Below are 19,077 nucleotides of genomic sequence, written 5' to 3'. Positions count from 1 at the left end.
CTAGAGATTTTAGGTCTTAGTTTGTTATTTGGTCATTAAATAAAGGTTTTTGATGGAAATCAACATATGGTATACTTTGGAGTCAAAGTAAGGAAAAGTGAAGATGATCCCTATGATGTTAAATCATGTGATTTTTCTATTTTAATTTTACTGACCAGGTGACATTGAGGAAGGTCATTTAATTTCTCTGAGCCTCAATTTTGGGTATATACCACAATAAGGTATATCTTTCCTTGCCTACCTTCTAAGGTGGTAGAGGGGATCAAATCTGACAATGCACATGAAAATACTTTGCAATTTCCCTCTTATTTTGACACTGTTTGTTTGATGACATTTTATTGCTGATTATTCACATAGTGAAATATTCTCTAAGAAATAAAATGTGTGGACATTACTGCAGTTGTTGAGGACAGTATGTCTATTGCTGAAAGAGCTGTATTCTGGTTCATAGAGCAAAAATTTAAAAATTAAGCAAGCTACTAAAAATGTAAATATAGGAATTAGCCCAGTAGTATTTGTTTTTCTGTTCCACTAGAGGCTGTAGAGTAATGTGTGTGTCTCGGTATGTGTATGTATAACTATGACTGTCCTAAGAGATCCTGCATAACCTTATAAACTTTGGGTTCATTTATATACCTCTTGACAGAGTAGGTATAATTTAGTGCGTGAAGGTAGTGATTCCAGAGTTCAGCCTCCTCATGCAGTCAGAGTACAGAATTCATAGAAAACAACCAGATCAGATATACTGCATTGACTTACTGAAGGTCTCCTACGAGGAAGCGTCAATTTAACTTTAAATCCTGAGCTCATCGAGAACAGGAGAAAGAGGATGTCTCCAAATGCAGGGAGCTGTTGCCATAGCATTTTCCCTCTCTATTCCTGCCTACTCCTCCTCTCCTAAAGCAGCAACAATTTGTTCTCCCCCGTTTTCCTTCAGAACCCAGATGCATTGGCAGAAGACAGGACTCCAGTGGTGTGATGTCCTTACCCAACTAATCGCTGTACTAGTAGGGATATTGAATAAGTCTGAGGGAGCTATTAAGTTTCTCAAGACAGAATCATCTTTGCAGATGCAACTGCAGCACAGGAAACAGACTCAGGGAGAATTTTAGCCCTCCCAAATCTCATTGGCCCTCTGCACAAGCCAAGCCACAATCACTCCTGCAACACAATCGAATTCTTTCAGCACTCGCAGCCGTGGACAGCTCCCTCGCCACGCGGTCCTTCCCTCCGCAGTGAGCAGACCCGCCTTCTTCCCGCCCGGGTCGGTGCGGTACTCCACACCAAGTCAGCCAGCGCACAAGGAACAAGCGCTCCCTCCTCCTCCCTCTCGGTGCCCCCGCCCCTCTCTCATCCCGGCTCACTCCCGCGGCGACTTTGAGGGATTCCCTCTTGGGCGGCCTCTGCAGCAGTACAACTCGCCTTACTCGCTGCTTGGCGAGCATGGATCCCCGAAGAAAAGCCGTTCTAGGCATGGATAGACTTCGAGTTCTTCTGATGCTGTTCCGTGAGTAGCGTTTTGGCGACCGCCAGGGCAGGGTGCACTCTTTGCGGAGAATAGAACTGGCACAGTAAAGCCAGTAGCTTAAGGTTAAAATGGGATCCTAACATTTTGCGGTTTTTTTCTTTTTTCGGGAGGGGCAGGGCGGGGGCAGTGGAGGGAATTCCCCAGAGAGCCACACACCTGATGGCAAGCTCGGACGCGGTGCTACATGGGCCTACTTCTTGGGCTCAGAGCATTGGCAAGAAAGCTTTGGTTTAAAAGCCTAAAATGAAGAAAAAGGCCAGTCGGATTACAAATTAATAAGGGTTAAGATGTTTTTTAAATTTTGTTTTTATTATGGATTAACAGCAACGAAGTGGAATTTGTTGGCGCTAGGTCAGAAAAATGGCTCACAGAGCGCAGGGTAGCCGGCAGGGAACTTTGTCACCCCAAAGCCCGCAGACCACACGATTCTAGTCTCTCCACCCTTGTGCCTGAGACACGTGGGCTCACGGAGCCCAGAACCGATAGGATGTTTTGTTTGCTTGTTTCCGCAGATACAGTGGCTCGAATCATGGCAGAACAAGAAGTGGAAAATCTCTCAGGCCTTTCGACTAACCCTGAGAAAGATATATTTGTGGTGCGGGAAAATGGGACGACGTGTCTCATGGCAGAGTTTGCAGCCAAATTTATTGTCCCTTATGATGTGTGGGCCAGCAATTATGTGGATGTAAGGAGCCTTTTCCCTCTCAGCTTGCTCCCAGGGTTCCGGGGCCGAAGGGCACCCTCCCTCAAGACCCTGTGAAGACCTGGGTCGTCCGCCTTCCCCACTGTGCTGTGCAGACTGCTCCCAAATGCTGCATGGGGTTCCGGCTTGTAACGCCTCCCGCTCAACCCCGCCTGCTTTGAACGTAAACCCCCATCTCTCTGCTTCCCTAAGGGCCGGGTCTGCACGCAGAGCATCTAACCGCATGTTCCGGGACCTGGGAGCGCGCGCGCGCAAAGGAGAGCCCAGGCGTGCGACCCGGAGTTTGGACTCGCCGCCCTTTATAGCCCCCATTGGGGCCCGCGCACTGAGGGGGTGCGGGCCGTCTGTGTTCCCAGCTAATCACGGAACAGGCTGATATCTCAATGACCCGGGGAGCTGAGGTGAAGGGCCGCTGTGGCCACAACGAGTCAGAGCTGCAAGTGTTCTGGGTGGATCGCGCCTACTCACTCAAAATGTTGTTTGTAAAGGTAACTGCTAGGCGAGCGCGCTCGCGGGGGGCGGGGGGATGGGTACTCGGGTTGGGTGTAGGCAGGGGCCGCCCGCAGGTTTCCCCACCCAGATTCGTGGGGGCGGTCAATGCAAGCCTCCCTCCCTCGCTATGCAGGAAAGTCACAACACGTCCAAGGGACCGGAAGCGACCTGGAGGCTAAGCAAGGTCCAATTTGTCTATGACTCCTCGGAGAAGACCCATTTTAAAGACGCGGTCAGTGGTGAGTAGAGGCCACCAGGGCTGGAGAGGGATCCTGGGGAAGCGCTGGGGACAGTGCAGGGATCACAGGTTTTGAGGATGAATTCCTCAGGGTTTTGGAAAGGGATCCTGGCCTGGGATCCAGGTCCAGAATGCCCTGTGGCTAGATCTCCAAGGTGGAGGAAGCAGGAGCATGGGTGTGTCCTCTGGATCTCAGGCTTTGTAGATGCATAAGAAATTCAGGTCCTGAGGACCAGCCTGTTACCCATCACCCATCGCCTGACCCTGCCTGAGACATCTCTTGAGGGCCTGTCTTCTAGTGGCTGCTTCTTAACATTTGTCTGTTAAAGGGGCACAGAGAAGGGCAAAGCTGTATTTTAATTTTCTTCTGCACCCCGGTTTTTCTTCCTGTGCGTTAAAACTTCAAGGGACTTTCCTTTCCGATCAGAATTTCATGGCCTTCAGATCTTTGGGAACACAGCGTCAGGCCTCACCTTCATCTTCAGTAATGGCTGCAGCAACTCCAGTGGATTCTGAACCATGGGCTAATTTATTAGCTTTTTCTGCCCTTTCACTCCAACAGTTCTGCCCAGATCCTCCAAAAATAGCAATGGCCAAAGGAACAGCTAGGCTCCAGATAACAACCTTGGCATCTGCAGGCACCATCAAAGAACACCTTTAAATTTACTTATTTATTTTGTAAATTGTCTGATCTACTCGAAATGAAGCCTTCCATCACTCGGGTGTGTGAATTGGGAAAATATTTTTATTGAGCCTATACAAGAAAACATATGTCATCTCTTAGCTGTCACCTCTTTATCATCACAGTAAAAAGGCCATTTTCTTCTCTTCATCAAAATTTATATTCAGACATTTCCCACAGTTAAATTAGACTCCAAAAAGGAAAAAAAAAAAAAAACTTAACCCAGAAGAGAAGAAAAAGTAAGAGGCAGACCTCCAAGGAATATGTTTGTGTACAAAGGCATTGGCCCAGAGCACTAGCAGCAGCCATGCTTTGCTGAGGAAGATTTTATTTTATTTTAAATTTTATTTTAATTTAATTTTATTTTATTTTTGCAAGCTAGTATAAGAAATGGAAAACCAAGTCACTGTTCTCTGTGTATTCTTTGGAATCTCCATTGTTAGGTTTTATATAATAGAAAGGGTTGGGTTTTTTAGGTATCAATCTGTTCTTCCAAAAAGAAATTCCAAATTAATATTTCAGAAGCTCTTACTCCTGAAAGAATGGGTGCATTCACCCTCTGATGCCATTTTCAGAGCCTCAGCCAGGCCAGGCCACAGGGCATGGCAGCCAAGGACGCGAGGGAGGACAGGGGGCAAAGAGGCAAGAACCAACTACCTGGATCACAAGGAGCCCTAGGGACCTAACCTTTGCTGTGGGCCTTCCCTGCAGCCGGGAAGCACACAGCCAACTCACATCACCTCTCGGCCTTGGTCACCCCTGCCGGAAAGTCCTATGAGTGTCAAGCTCAGCAGACCATTTCACTAGCCTCCAGCGATCCGCAGAAGACGGTCACCATGATCCTGTCCGCGGTCCATATCCAGCCCTTTGACATCATCTCTGACTTCGTCTTCAGTGAAGGTAGGTTGGTGGGGAGGCAGGACGAGAGAGGGAGGAGGGACCAAAAGGCTGACCTCAGGTTGAATGTGGAAGGGACTCTGCCAGGGTGCCAGGTCATTATCACTTGGATGTTCTCTAGGATAACACTGAGCCGTCCCTCTCTATAATATGTGTCAAAGACAAAAGGCAGCAAACTGAATTGTATCCACTTCCTTCAATGGCTCTTTCTTCCTCCCTCTCTCTCTTCCTTCCTTCTCTTCATCCCTTTCCTCTCCCTCCCTTCTTTTTCCCCTTTTCCTTCCTCCTTTCCTCCTGTCTTGTTTTTCCCTTATTTTTTTTTTATTTCCCTTCCTCCCCACCCCTTTGTCAAAAGATGAAACTGGATCAGGAGAAAGATAGGAAGGTCACCTGGAAAAAACATGTAATTTTAATGCCAGTTCCCCAAGAAAAAAAGCAGCTAGAAATCCCAAGCCATTGTCTAGAGCGCCATAGATTGGAATAGGGCCTTTGCTTCTGTGGACCTTAGTTTCTCCATGGTCTTTAGACACAGGTCTAGGCTCACCCCTGTGAATTTTTTGTGTGACCAGACTGCAATAGGTTTTGTGTGTGTGTGTGTGTGTGCGCGCGCGCAGGTCACAAAGAGAGACTTATAAAAACCTGCCTCTCTCCAGCATTCATCTTTGTGGCAGGGGTTGTGGTGGGACACCCAGGAACCTCCAAGGAGGCAGGGGTCCTTGATCTGCTCTCTTGGGGCATGGAGGAAAGCTTCTTAGTCTGTGCGAGCTCAGAAAGGGGCTCAGGCAGGAGCCATTGGGGCAGGTTCAGGTCCATACTTAGTTCTCTGCATCCCAGCAGAGATAGGGCAGGAGGGGAGCCCATGTGCTGCATTTTGTTACAATTTACACTGGGCAGGTGTAGGGTTAGTGAACTCTTCCATTTGTTTTGTTTTGTTTTGTTTTGTTTGTTTTTGTTTTTTCTCTCTCTCTCTCTGTTATCTGGAGGATGTTATTAAAATACAGTTTGATCTTCTTGTTTATTCCTTGTGGTTAAGAGATTGGGATTGCTTGTAGGATGCCTGCCCTTGGGCTGGGAATCCCCAGGTGAATACAAGAAATCAAACGTGTAGACTATTAGGGAATCCCTATCTGGGTCACACAGAAATCATTAAATCATTCCCAAAGAATTCCAACTTTTATAAAATGCCCCTCCCCCTCCAAGTATACCAAATAGAATTCCTCCTCCCATTATTTTTTTTAAAGGCATTTGGGAATTCCTAAGTTAAACTGTCCTCAAGAGAAGGGCCTCCTTCTTAATTCATCTTTGGATTTTTAGCACCTAATAGAGTGCTTGGCACATTGCGGATGCCCTGTTAACATTGGCCGAATTGGTATTCTGAAACTGTGGGCTCAATTCGTAGAGGCTTGCCAATGCTTCAGTGCCAGGCAAATCAGAATTTAATATATCTAGTAAAGCAGTGCCACAGTGACCTGTTACATGGATGTAGGGGCTTTTCCATTTTAATGCATTTTCCACAAAATTGAAACTAGGCTAGATGTCCAAGATATCAAGACTAAAAAAATACTCTTTGATTATAAAAGTGTTTTTAAAATGGAAGTGTCTTTTTAAAACTGAAAATGTTAAATGTAATTAAAAGAAAGGGGACTTAGGACTGTTGATGACCAGGAATTCATTTTGAAAATACTGGGTCATGTAGTCCTTATAATCCCTACCATAGATGCTTTTGAGTTTATATGAGTACTTTCAGTAGTCTCTAATTACTCTTTGTTTTTCGCTGGTCAGCTGTTCTTAGGTACTGCTTCGCTTCTTGGTACTACTGGTGCTATAATTGCTGCCTTTACTAGTTTCTTACCACAACCTCACCCTAATCCAGTCTGGGTTATTTCTAAGATGGTGCTTATGGTCATTTGCAGATGAAGAAGTTAAATCTCATCAACGTTAGAACTGTGTACAAAATAAGAGTAAATGAGTACTGAGTAAGGACAAGAGCTACTTTCCTAAAAATTGGTGACGTTCTTGGCATGGACTTAATGATGTCTTTTGTATAAAAAGCAGTTTTTTATCCACTTCTAGGGCTGAAGTGGATAGACTTAGAGAGTCTACAAGCACATATAACTTCCCAAATGTGGATATATTAAGCACAGGCAAATTGCACTTGTCTAACCCAGGCTTTTCTGGGTAATAATTAGGATGTTCCCTCCTGTACCGTGCCCTGGGGCTCAAGCCTTGATGCTCCTGGGAGGAGGAAACCTCATTCAGAATCACTCACTGGATCGATGTGCCTTTGTGTGGCAAGAGTTCTTTTGTTCCTGGCTCCTCCTATCTGCACCTCTCAGCACTGGCCCCCCGCTGTGTTTTGCAAGAGATCATTTTGTTTGATTTGGCAGAATCTGAAAGATTCCTTTTAGGGGGATTTTTGGGGACCTGGCACTTGGCCCCCCCACTCCTGAAAATAGAAGGGGACTCTGGATGAATTGCTTATGCCTTGTGGGTGTGAGTGGAGCCTGCCTATGTGGTGTGCGTGTGTTGAGAGGGGGGAATCTGGTCATATGCCTGAGGCCCACCGCAGGGCTGTGTACATATGTTCTGTCCTGAGCATGCAAGACCCACAGCATAAGGGCTTCCAGTGAAGAGCGTGTTCCTTGTGTAAGGCAGTCATGAGTCATGCCTGGCGTCTGCAGTCTCCCCCCTGCCTCCTTCATAGATTCTGCGGAAAGCAAGGAAAGTTCAGTGAAAGGGTTAGTCGACACTCATAGGGGCTGAGAGCAGCCCAAGTGGGGATGATGTCTTTATCACACAAATCCCTTTAGTGCCTTGAACTTGGCTACTATACTGATCCCCTGCAAAAGTCTCATAGCCCAGCTTGGCTCCAGCTGCGTCCTGCACAACCTTGGTGATCTTGTTACTGTGTAGAGTTTGGTTCAGTGGATCTGGGGCGGGGTCCAAGATGCTACATTTCTAGCAAGCTCCCTGTCAATGCTGCTGGGGTGGTGGTGGTGGGGGGGGAGCTGATGGATTTTGAGCTGGTCAAGGAATATGATACGACCACAAGAGGCAGTAGTAACGCATAATCCTCGCTAGGTGGCACTTGGACAAGGTTGCTTGAGGAAAGCCCTTCATAGCAGGGGACAGTCTAGGGTGTTACAGCGCCCTGGGGACCACTATCGAGAAGGAGACGAGGGTGAAGGATCTCCAGATGGGGAGAAGGGTGTCAGGAGGAGGTTAACAGGACTAGGTGACGTCACTGGGCAGCTCAGGGAGGAATCTTTGGGTCAGTGAGCTCTGGTGGCAGCAGAAGCTTGGGGGCCTTATCTGTCTTATCAGTGGATAACAGCTGTTGGAGGAGGTCTGTATGCAAAGCAGGCAGGCTCCAAACAGCTAAACATGTGTCTGCTTGGGCTGTTTTTTAAATAATTGAATGTGTAAAAATTTGAGTTTGGCACAGGCAGGCTTTTGAGCTAATGGCTCTCAGCCTGCAGTGAAAATATAAACCAATAAGAGGCCTATCCACGGAGGCTGGCTTATTTCTGTAACAGATGCACTTGATGTGGTAACTCTCATCCTGCAATTCCAGGAAGCCCATGTTTCTCAGCTTGTGTTGGGTAACTTTCCTCCCACCATTAATTCCTGGTAGTGTGTTCCCCTCGAGGCCCCAGGAGATTTCTGACTGGGATGGAGTGGGGGGTGCATTGCAGGGAGGGAACAAATCAGTCTGAGATTTTAAGGGCTTGAATTAAAGACAACTATCATTCCTAATGACAGAACAGAACACGAAGCACAGAACACAAAGGTGCCTCTGTGCCCCTTTGTTAAAGATTCAGGGTTTGTTTTTTTTAATTTTTTGCTTTTTAGGGCTGCACCCTTGGCATATGGAGGTTCCCAGGCTAGGGGTCGATTGGGAGCTGCAGCTGCCAGCCTACACCATAACCACAGCAACCCAGGAACTGAGCTGAGTCTGAGACCTACACGACAGCTCACGACAACACCAGATCCTTAACCCACTGAGCGAGGCCAGGGATCAAACCTGCAACCTCATGGTTCCTAGTTGGATTCGTTTCTGCTGTGCCACAACGGGAACTCCAAGACTCAGGTTTAAAGTAGATGCTAACAATACATTTAAAATGGATAAAAAAATGAGGTCCTACTGTACAGCACAAGGAACTATATATAGTCTCTTGGGACAGAACATGATGGAAGATAATATCTGAAAAAGAATGTATATATATGTATGACTGGGTCACTTTGCTGTACAGCAGAAATTGGCACAATATTGTAATCAATTATACTCTAATAAAAAAAGAAAAAAAAACAGGCATTTAATTAACACGTATGGACTGGGCTCTTCTTAATTCTTAAGAGAGGAAAAAAAAAGAAACAAAGAGACCTGTGAAAGAGGTACTGAGATCCCGGTTTACAGTGGAGACATTGAAGCTCAGGGAAGGGAAGTGACAGGCCAAGGCCACACTCCTGGTGACTGCCAAAGCTGAGATGGGAATCTGTCTTTGGATATTAGATCCTGTGCTCTTAGCCTTTCTAAGCCTTAGCTGCCCCCACTGAGCAAATACAATAAACACGTGAATACATGAGGCACTTTCAGCAAGGTTGTCCAGTGTGCTGAATTCATGAGCTTTTGATAATTGTTTCGAGCAGCATGATTGAGAGATGCCATCTGATGTGTATTTTACCCAGATTTGTGGGGAGAATGATCTGTGTTTTAGTGGAAATGAGAAGACACCAGTAGAGTGCCTGGAAGCTGGCTGCTGTTCTGCACACGAGGGAAGGGTTTGCCCATGCTCATCCAGGGTGCCCTGTACACCTGTGGTTTACTTGGCACCTCCCAGTCCAGAAACCTGCTGGCTGGGTGGTCTCTCCTCCTCAGGGCCTCCTGGGGAAGCATCTCGAGGGAGACAGTCCTGTTAACACTGCAGAGCGTAATGTCGAGGGCTGGAACGTGGAGCCCCGCACACAGCTGTGTAGCTAGGCAGTCATAGAATTCTGGGTTCTGGCTCCTGTCCTAGAACATCGTGTCTGAGGTTAGGTTGCCCAAGAAGCAGGTCCTCTGCGAGTAATTAAGAGCAAGTAGTTCATTTAGGAGATGGTTCTACAAAGCACTTCCAGGGGAATGAGGAAGTCAGCTGGGAAGGTGAGGCAGCTCATTCAGGTGGATATGTGAGCAGGTTACCACTGTGAGAACCAGGGCTCCCAAACTGCTGGAACCTCTGGGAGAAAGCGTGGAACCCACCTTAAATACCCTGCCAACTCCCGTTTGCCACTGTTGGCTGCCAGAGAGCTGGAGAGGGGTGTTGACTCTCGATCTAACCTGCCTTGTGGTCAAAGTCCATTGGTATGCGTGTGAATGGTGAATGCCAAGGGCATTGGACACTGTCCCTGTCTGCTACACATAGTACTGGGATGAAGAAAATTTTCCTGCCTTGGTGGTGTTTACAGGCTAGTGAGAAAAAGTTTATACAACTCTTCCTTGTGCATGCCACGTTCCTGGCACACACCGTGGCATCAGCCAGTAATTGCTTTTTATTTATTTATTTATTCATTGTTAAAGTATAGTTAATTTACAGTGTTGTGTTATTTCTGCTATATAGCAAAGTGACTGAGTCATATATATATATATATATGTGTGTGTGTATATATATGTATATATTCTTTTTAAAATATTATTTTCCATCATAGTCTATCCCAGGAGATTGGACATAGTTCCCTATACTATAGAAGAGAACTTTATTGTTTATCCATTCTAAGCGTAATAGTTTGCATTTACTAATCCCAAACTCCCAGTAATTGCTTTTCTTATTTTTTGTTGTGCTTACATCTTTTGGTGGGGGGAACATTAACCATATTTTGGTTAATTAATCAATTAATTTTTTTGCTTTTTTTGATGCCCTTTTTAAAAATTAAAGTACAATTGACTTACAGTGTTGTGCCAATTTCTGCTGTATAGCAAAGCAACCTGGTCATACATATATATATACATTATTTTTCTCATATTATCTTCCATCATGTTCTATCCCAAGAGATTGGATGTAGTTCCCTGCTATACAGTAGGACCTCATTGCTTCTCTATTCTAAATGTTATAGCTTGCATCTACTAACCCCAAACTCCCTGTATCCCACTCCCTTCCCCTCCCCCTCAGCAACCACAAGTCTGTTCTTTATGTCTGTGAGTCCGTTTCTATTTTGTAGATTGGTTCATTTGTGCCGTATATTAGATTCCAGGTATGTGATATCATATGGCATCTGTTTTTCTCTTTCTGATTTACTTCACTTAGTATGAAAGTCTCTAGTTCCATCTATGTTGCTGCAAATGGCATTATTTTGTTCTTTTTTATGGCCGAGTAGTATTCCATCATAAATATGTACCACATCTTCTCAATCCACTCATCTGTTGATGGACATTTAGGTTGTTTCCATGGCTCGGCTATTGTGAATTGTGCTTGCTTGTACCCACAACATGGTGAGAGTATCTGCTTATCTCCAGCCAAAGATCTCCAAAGCTTACTCATTACAACACTTTCTTAGTACACACAGTACATTTTGCCAAGGTTACAGGAGACCTGAGTCATCCCAGAGGAAATATGGAAAGAGGGGCAAATCCCTCCCTCTAGCTGTCCTGTCAGATAGGAGAGGGAAGCACAGCCAGCCAAAGGCTTGCTCTCCTCCTAGAACAGGAACAGTCTGTGGCATTAGCAGAGCTTGAGGAAGCAATTGGCTTGCCTCCTGGCCCTTTGCCCATCTCAACGCTGTTCTTTTGGGGATGACGAAGAGTTCTTACATTTTTTTTCAGGGAGTAAATACAACTTTCAAATGCTGTTATAAGGAAGTTCCCGTTGTGGCTCAGTGGTAACTAACCCGACTAGTATCCAAGAAGACTCAGGTTCAACCCCTGGCCTCCCTCGGCGGTTAAGGTTCCGGCATTGCTGCAAGCTGTGGTGTAGGTCGAAGATACAGCTCGGATCTGGTGTGGCTGTGGCTGTGGCATAGGCCTCAGCTGCAGCTCTGATTTAATCTCTAGTCTGGGAACTTCTATATGGCATGAATGCAGCCCTAAAAAGCAAAAAAAAAAAAAAAAAAAAAAAAGCTGTGATCAGAGCAAACAAAATAAAACACACATTGAGAAAACAGAACCTAATATGAGTCAGGGTTTCACTGGGGGCACCAGGTTTATGGTTGAAGAGACCTGAGTTGGAAGCTGTCAGCTGGCAATTATACCTCTTTTGTCTGATCTGTCTTCATCCAGTTCTTTCCAGTGAGTGGGCTGGCTGTTGCTTTTTCCAATCATGTTTTATCTGCTCTGGGCCTCTGTTTTGTGTCCTCTAGAACCCTAATTCCAGTCAGGGCTCTAAGAGCTGAGGTGGTAGACCGGCAGTTAGGGATCTCTGAGTTCCTGAAGCCAGATGCTGAGCTGAGTTAAGGGGTCTCTCTTCTCCCGGGCACAGACCATTGGCTGAACTTGTTTTACCATCTGTGGATTGTATAATCAGTTTATTGCCCAGGATCTTAACCCTGAGTTTTGTGAACAGAATTCAGGGGGTCTGTAAATTTCAAGAGAAAAAATTTAGATCTGTATTTTCACTGATTTCTAATTAATATTTAACATTTTCTTTGATTATAAATAAAGGTAACAACCCACAGTAGTATTAGTCATACCTGTGACTTTGTCACCAATGGAAATCACAGATATTTTCCTCCCACATGTTTGTGCAGATCTTGCAAAGTAATAATTATGCTTCTCACTACTTTGCAATCACAGCCAGTATACATGTGTACTAATAAAGAAATGCACATGTAACTGTCTCCCAAATTATTCAAAAAGCTGAATTTTGGTGTAGTCTATTTTTTGAAGTCCTATATGTTTTATTTTTATGCATTTTATTTTTTATTTTATTAATTGATTTTTATGCATTTATAAGCATTATTCTGAGAAAGGGTGTTAGTTTCATGATATTGACACTAAAAAGATTCTAACCTCTGCTTTAGTGGATCTTGACCAGCAACATTTTACATGAAAGAGAATAGAATAAAGTTATTAGATGCATAAAGTAAGGATAACTGTTGTTTTATAAAACTTCAGTTTTAGTTACCTGCGTATACATCTCTTCTGGATTGTAATGTAAAATATTGTTTTTCCTGGGGTCAAAGGCAGAGTTTGAAAACACTGGCATAAGGCTGAGAGGGGAATGTGTGACCTTCTTTAATGGGTTCACGATCTCCCACCTAAAACCCTTGGGGCTAGGGCGTTCCTATTGTGGCTCAGTAGTAAGGAACCCGACTAGTATGCAGGAGGATGCAAGTTTGATCCCTGGCCTTGCTCAGTGGGTTAAGGTTCCATTGTTGCCGTGAGCTGTGGTGTAGGTTGTAGGCTTGGCTCGGAGGATCCTGCGTTGCTGTGGCTGAGGTCTAGGCTGGCAGCTGAAGCTCTGAATCGACTCCTAGCCTGGGCACTTCCACATGCCATGAGTGAGGCCCTAAAAAGACAAAAATAAAATAAAATAAAACCCTTGGGGCCAGATGTTTTGCAGAATTCAGAATATAGGATGGCAATATATTACATCGTCCATATAAGACCCAGAAGAGTCAGGGCAGGCCCATCATCAAACATATTAATGTATCTGTTTCCTGCAGTGAAGCACATAAATCTTTTTTTTTCTTTTTTTTTTTTAGGTCCATACCTACGGCATATGGAGGTTCCCAGACTAGGGGTCGAATCGGAGCTAAAACCACTGGCCCACACCACAGTCACAGTAACACGGGATCAGAGCTGTGTCTGTGACCTATACCGCAGCTCACGGCAACACCGGATCCTTAACCCACTGAGTGAGGCCAGGATTCGAACCTGCATCCTCATGGATCTTAGTTGGGTTCGTTAACTGCTGATCCACGAAGGGAACTCCGAAACATGTAAATCTTGATGCTAAGGAGGAGAAATGAGAGTCAGGGGGCAGCCAGATATTAATTTGAGTCAGCTTTTGCTGCTAAATGAATGATACCAAGTATTGGTGGTTTCTAGAGCTTTATGGATTTTGGAATCATGAGTAAGGGAATGAGCACTTGGGAATTCCCCCTTTGTTTGATGACTTAATGAATGGGGCTGGGTGAGGATAGGGGTTCAGTGTTTTTCATGATAATTTTTGGCATCCCCTTATTTTACCATGATTATTTTAAATAATCACTTTATATTTAATACTCACTTTATATTCTCCTTCCTATGGTATGTTTAGTTCAGGGTTGTTTTCTTTTTTTTTTTCCCCATAAGGCAACAAATATTTTTAAAGAAACAAATAAACTACAAGAGTATTTTAACTATATTTTTTGCCAAAATACATCATGCTTTTCTCTTCCATCTTCCTTAAAATGGGGTATGAGAGTTATTCCCCATGACTATACCAAAGTCATGATCCATTTAAGGATAATACTTTTGGCACCATGATTCTCATACCAATTCTGACATGTGGGTGTTTTTTTCCCAACCACCAAGTAATGCTCTTTAACACCAGCTGGGTGGCCTCCAGTTCAACTCAATTCTGACACCATCTACTTGGAGGAACCATCAGATCCCACCAGTGAAGGGCTCAGCCCTACAAGACTGTCCTCTAGCCCCATTTTATTTTATTTTTGTCTTTTTGCCTTTTCTAGGGCTGCTCCCACGGCATATGGAGGTTCCCAGGCTAGGGGTCTAATCAGAGCTGTGGCTGCCAGCCTGTGTCAGAGCCACAGCAATGTGGGATCCGAGCTGCGTCTTTGACCTACACCATAGCTCACAGCAATGCCGGATCCTTAACCCACTGAGTGAGGCCAGGGATCGAACCCGAAAGCTCATGGTTCCTAGTCAGATTCGTTAACCACTCAGCCACGATGGGAACTCCTTCTACCCCCATTTTAGATGCCAGTTACCCAGGTTGTCACCTGTGCTTCTGACTGACCTGCTATAGATCAGAGGTTCCCATAACCTCCTCTTGGGGTTTGATAAATTTGCTAGAGCCACTCACAGAACTCAGAGAAACATTTTACTTACCAGATGACTAAGTTAGCATTGAAGGATATAACTCAGCCAGAGGGGAGAGATGCCAAGGGCAAGGGATGGGGAAAGAGCACAGAGCTTACACGATCCCTCCAGGCTCGTCGTTTCCTCCAAATCTCCACCTGTTCACCAACCAGAAGCTCTCCAAACCCTGCCCATTTGGGTTTTCATGGAGGCTTCATTACATACACACATTACATACATAATGGATTAGATCATTGGCCTTTGGCAACTGAATGCATCTCCAGCTCCTCTTCCCTCCTAGGAAATTGGGTGGATGGGCTGAATGCCAACCCTCTAATCATATGGTTTGTTCCCTGCCAATGAGCACCCCCATCCTGAGGGGACCTAGGGGCTTTCCTAGAGTCACCTCATCAGCATAAACCCAGGTATGGTTGCAAGGGGTTTGTTCTAAATATCAAGGTATGAGTTTGCCGCCAGCACACAGGAATGGAGCGAACCCCACAATCTAATGTTAAGGTGACACGGGCAACAGTATGTTGTGGTGAGGAAGAAACCCTTTGTCGTCAACAAAATCCCTACCCCCAGGAGACCCCATTTCTACTCATTGGTCTGTTCATAGAGACGGCGGGGTATCAGGAGAAAACCAACCCTCTGGTTATGGATTTCTGGGTTCACAGCTGTTTCCGGTGCCTCCGGTGACAGTAGCAAGTCTTTTACTCTAAATGGAGATACTGGGCCCCTGAGTGATATTCAAAGCTGGGACGGGTTGGATTTTTTTTTTTTTTTGCTTTTCTGCTTTTTTAGGACCACACCCACAGCATTTGGAGGTTCTCAGGCTAGGGGTCCAGTCAAAACTGCAGCTGCCAGCGTACGCCACAACCACAGCAACACCAGGTCGGAGCTGAGTCTGGGACCTACACCACAGCTCATGGCAATACCGGATCCTTAACCTACTGAGTGAAGTCAGGATTGAACCTGCATCCATATGGATACTCGTCGGGTTCTTAACACAGTGAGCCACAATGGGAACTCCCTGGGACTACTTAGAATTGAATCAAATTGTGAAAAAAAAAGTCTCCCACTGATTCTTTTTAGTCCTTCTGGTTGTAATAAGGAGAAAGGCTCAGTTTAGTTCTAATCAGTCCTTAAAACTCCCTAACATTTGCCAAAATACCCTTTTTAAAAATATATTTTTTTTCCATTGAGGGAATGTCTGTATGTCTATATTTACTTATTCTAAATAGTTTTATTCAGATATAATTGAAATACAATAAAATGTACATATTTAAGTGTACCATTTTGATAAATACTGACTTATGAATACACCTAGGAAGCCATCACCACCATCTAGAAAAAATCAATATACCACCACCCCAAAATATTAAGTATGCAGCTCATTGAGTTTTCAGAAATTGAACATACCTCTGCCACTGGTACGCAGCCCCACAGGGCCCACCTTGTGATTCTGTAGCCTTGAATGCCAGTAGCTCAGATCACCTGACCTGACTTATCTCTAACCCCAGCTCATCTGCTAAGTGCTACCCTGACTATGCTGTTGAGTTAGGCTGTTTGAGTTTGGGTGGGGGTTTCATTTACCCCCGAGCAAATTATATAGCCTCTTTCTGCTTCAGTTCCCTTATGTGTAAAGTGGGTATAATAAAAACATTTACTTCGTAGAGTTGTTACAGGGATTAAGTCTTTGTGCTAGGAACCAAAAGTTAATTTAGGAGTTCCTGTCGTGGTGCAGTGGAAACGAATCCGACTAGGAACTATGAGGTTCTGGGTTCAATCCCTGGCCTCCCTCAGTGGGTTAAGGATCTGGTGTTGCCATGAGCTGTGGTGTAGGTTGCAGATGCGGCTTGGATCTGGCGTTGCTGTGGCTCTGGCGTAGGCCGGCAGCTACAGCTCTGGGAACCTCCATATGCTGCTGGTGCAGCCCTAGAAAATACAAAAATAATAATAATAATAATAAAATAAAGATTTTGGAGGAGCTTGGTACACTGTAGGTGCTCAGTAAATGTTTACTGGATCATCTGAAAAGGCTGCCAGTTCTCCACCAGGAGTGAGGAGCCTGAGCAGTGGTGTCTGGTTCCTAGGAATGCAGTCTGATCAGCTCTCACACTGTTTAACCACCAGGCTTCCTAAAAATGGGTTTTTTGGGGGGTTCTCTGTAAAATTGGAGGCAGGGATATGAAACTGTCTTAAATTTTACCTGAATATGGATTCGTCAACCCTGGGGTGCTGGTAACATTTTCTTGATCTAGGTGCCGGTCACATGGGGTGTTCATTTGTGAAATTCCATCAAACTGCACTTTCTTTTTTTAAATTTTAGCATAATGTACATATATCAAAAAGCACAAATCTGAAGTATTTAGCTCAATGTGTTTTTGCCTATACTTGCAACCACACAACCCTCACCTACATCAGCATATGTAGAACATTTCCATCATAGCTGAAGTTCTCTTTTTCTACTCTTGTGAAGTTCTCTTGTGTCCTGTTCCCCAAGACACATTGCTCCGCACATTTCCATCATAGCTGAAGTTCTCTTTTTCTACTCTTGTGAAGTTCTCTTGTGTCCTGTTCCCCAAGACACGTTGCTCCGCACTTTTCTGACCTCCATCACCATAGGCTTAGTTTGACCTGTTCTTGAACTTCACATAAATTGAATCACGCAATAGATACACTTTTGCATATGACAGTTTTCACTCAACATAATGTTTTTGAGATTATCCGTTTGCTATGTGTATTCATAGTTCATTCCTTTGTGTTGTTGTCTGTTGTGTGAATATATCACAGTTTATTTATCCATTCCCTTTTGGTGGAAAGTTTGGTAGTTTAGTCATAATTTAGATTATTATGAATAAATCTTCCATGAACATTTATGTTCAAGTTTTTGGTATTCATATGTTTTCATTATTCTTGAGTAAATACCTAGGAAGGAATATATAACGTAGGTGTCTATTTGCCTTTATTACAAATTGCTAAACAGTTTTATAAAGTGGTTGCACCAGGTCCCATCAATGGTAAATAAGAGTTCCAGTTACTCCACATCACTGCCAACACTGGGTATTTTCAGACTTTTTAAAAGCTATATATTTGTCTGAGATTCTCTCTGTATACATACTACGTCAATAAAAAGTTAAAATAAATCACCATAAAAAATGATGGTGGTTGTATCTAATGCCAAAACTCTGCAAATTTACATAAGTCATTTGGATGTTTTGTTGACATCAGCCAGGAATCCAGTAACTGAATGTTGCCCTATTTAATTGATACCTCTTTATTTTACATTCTTCAAAAATACTAAGGGATTAGGCCTTAAGTTGGTCTGGGAAATATTGTTTCTGAAAAAATAGGTCTCTAAAGTTTCCTTGAGAAATCTTTTCATTTCTATCTACCTTTTAGTTTTGTTGAGCAGACTTCTATTTGACAGGAGCTCAATCATTTTTCTTCCTCTTTCTCATTTCAGAGCATAAATGCCCAGTGGACGAGCGGGAGCAGTTGGAAGAAACCTTGCCCCTGATTTTGGGGCTCATCTTGGGCCTTGTCATTGTGGTAACGCTGGTGATTTACCACATCCACCACAAGATGACAGCCAACCAGGTGCAGATCCCTAGAGATCGATCCCAGTATAAGCACATGGGCTAGAGACCAATTAGGCAGACAGCCCCCCCCCCCAGCTGGATCAGGTAGAGACACAAAAGCACTTTTCACCTGTATATGGAATATAACAACATAGCTACCAATCTAACAGGCCTGGGTATTCAAGGCTCGCTTGGCCTGCATCCATGCTTAAACCCTGGGATGGGGGGATTCTTTGGGATTCACAGGGTGAAGGGCAGCTGTTCTTTCCATGCTGGGGAGTGGGAGGGAGGTATCAGCTGGCTTTCATGCTCATGGTGGCTTGGCTTTGACTTTCCAAGGAGCAACACATAAAACTGGGAGGGTTATCGGCTCCAAAGTTTAGGGTTTGCAGCCTCACTTCTTTTGGAAAGGTACCCTTTAAGGTTCAAGAGAAATATTGGTTGCTCTGCTCCCTTGAAAACAGATGGCCTACCCTATACTGTTGTCAATGCACACAAAATACAGCCTCATGCTCCCTGCAGCAAGACCCCTGAAAGTGATTCATGCTTCTGGCTGGCGTTCTGCATGTCTCGTGATTGTCTTGGGAATGTTTCACTGCTACCTGCGCCCAGTGACTTTGCAGCACAAGAACCTGTTTCATGTAACTATGCAGAGTTGTTTGGACTTCATAGTGTGTCAGGTCCAGGTCAGGGGACCTGAAGAATCAATTGCTGTTGAATTTGTTTTTCAAAATTAATTAAAACACACTACTGTCCAATGTTTGGCTGCTTTCTTGAAACAAGAAAACAAAACTAAAATGGTTTCTGTGCCATCCAGAGCAGAGAGGGGAAGGATGAAGATGGGCTTTTCGTTTTTGCAGGAGGAAAAGCAAAGAACATGCAGGGAGGCAGTTAGGGGGAGTAAGCTGTTCCAGATGAAAAAAAACATATATTTGTTTTGGCAAATGGGAGTGGTT

General features: G+C 44.4%; 1 protein-coding gene across 2 annotated transcripts; it reads left to right on the top strand.

Moving 5' to 3' along the window:
- Positions 1–942: 942 nt before the first annotated feature.
- On the top strand, positions 943–18,871 carry LAMP5 (lysosomal associated membrane protein family member 5). 2 transcript variants are annotated; one of them, XM_047770369.1, is made up of 6 exons: positions 1,345–1,507; positions 2,041–2,213; positions 2,588–2,719; positions 2,857–2,962; positions 4,355–4,543; positions 18,007–18,871. In XM_047770369.1, exons 1-6 carry the CDS (start codon positions 1,444–1,446, stop codon positions 18,183–18,185), a joined length of 843 nt encoding a protein of 280 aa, XP_047626325.1. In that variant the 5' UTR covers positions 1,345–1,443; the 3' UTR covers positions 18,186–18,871. The 2 variants fall into 2 exon arrangements, with proteins under 2 accessions (XP_047626324.1, XP_047626325.1); XM_047770368.1 differs by lacking the exon at positions 2,588–2,719 and having other exon boundaries at positions 943–1,507.
- The last annotated feature ends 206 nt before the right edge of the window (positions 18,872–19,077 follow it).

This window comes from Phacochoerus africanus, chromosome 3 (assembly GCF_016906955.1).
Source record: "Phacochoerus africanus isolate WHEZ1 chromosome 3, ROS_Pafr_v1, whole genome shotgun sequence".
In the NCBI taxonomy this organism is placed as follows: domain Eukaryota; kingdom Metazoa; phylum Chordata; class Mammalia; order Artiodactyla; family Suidae; genus Phacochoerus; species Phacochoerus africanus.
This window is presented reverse-complemented; position numbering and strand designations above follow the sequence as displayed.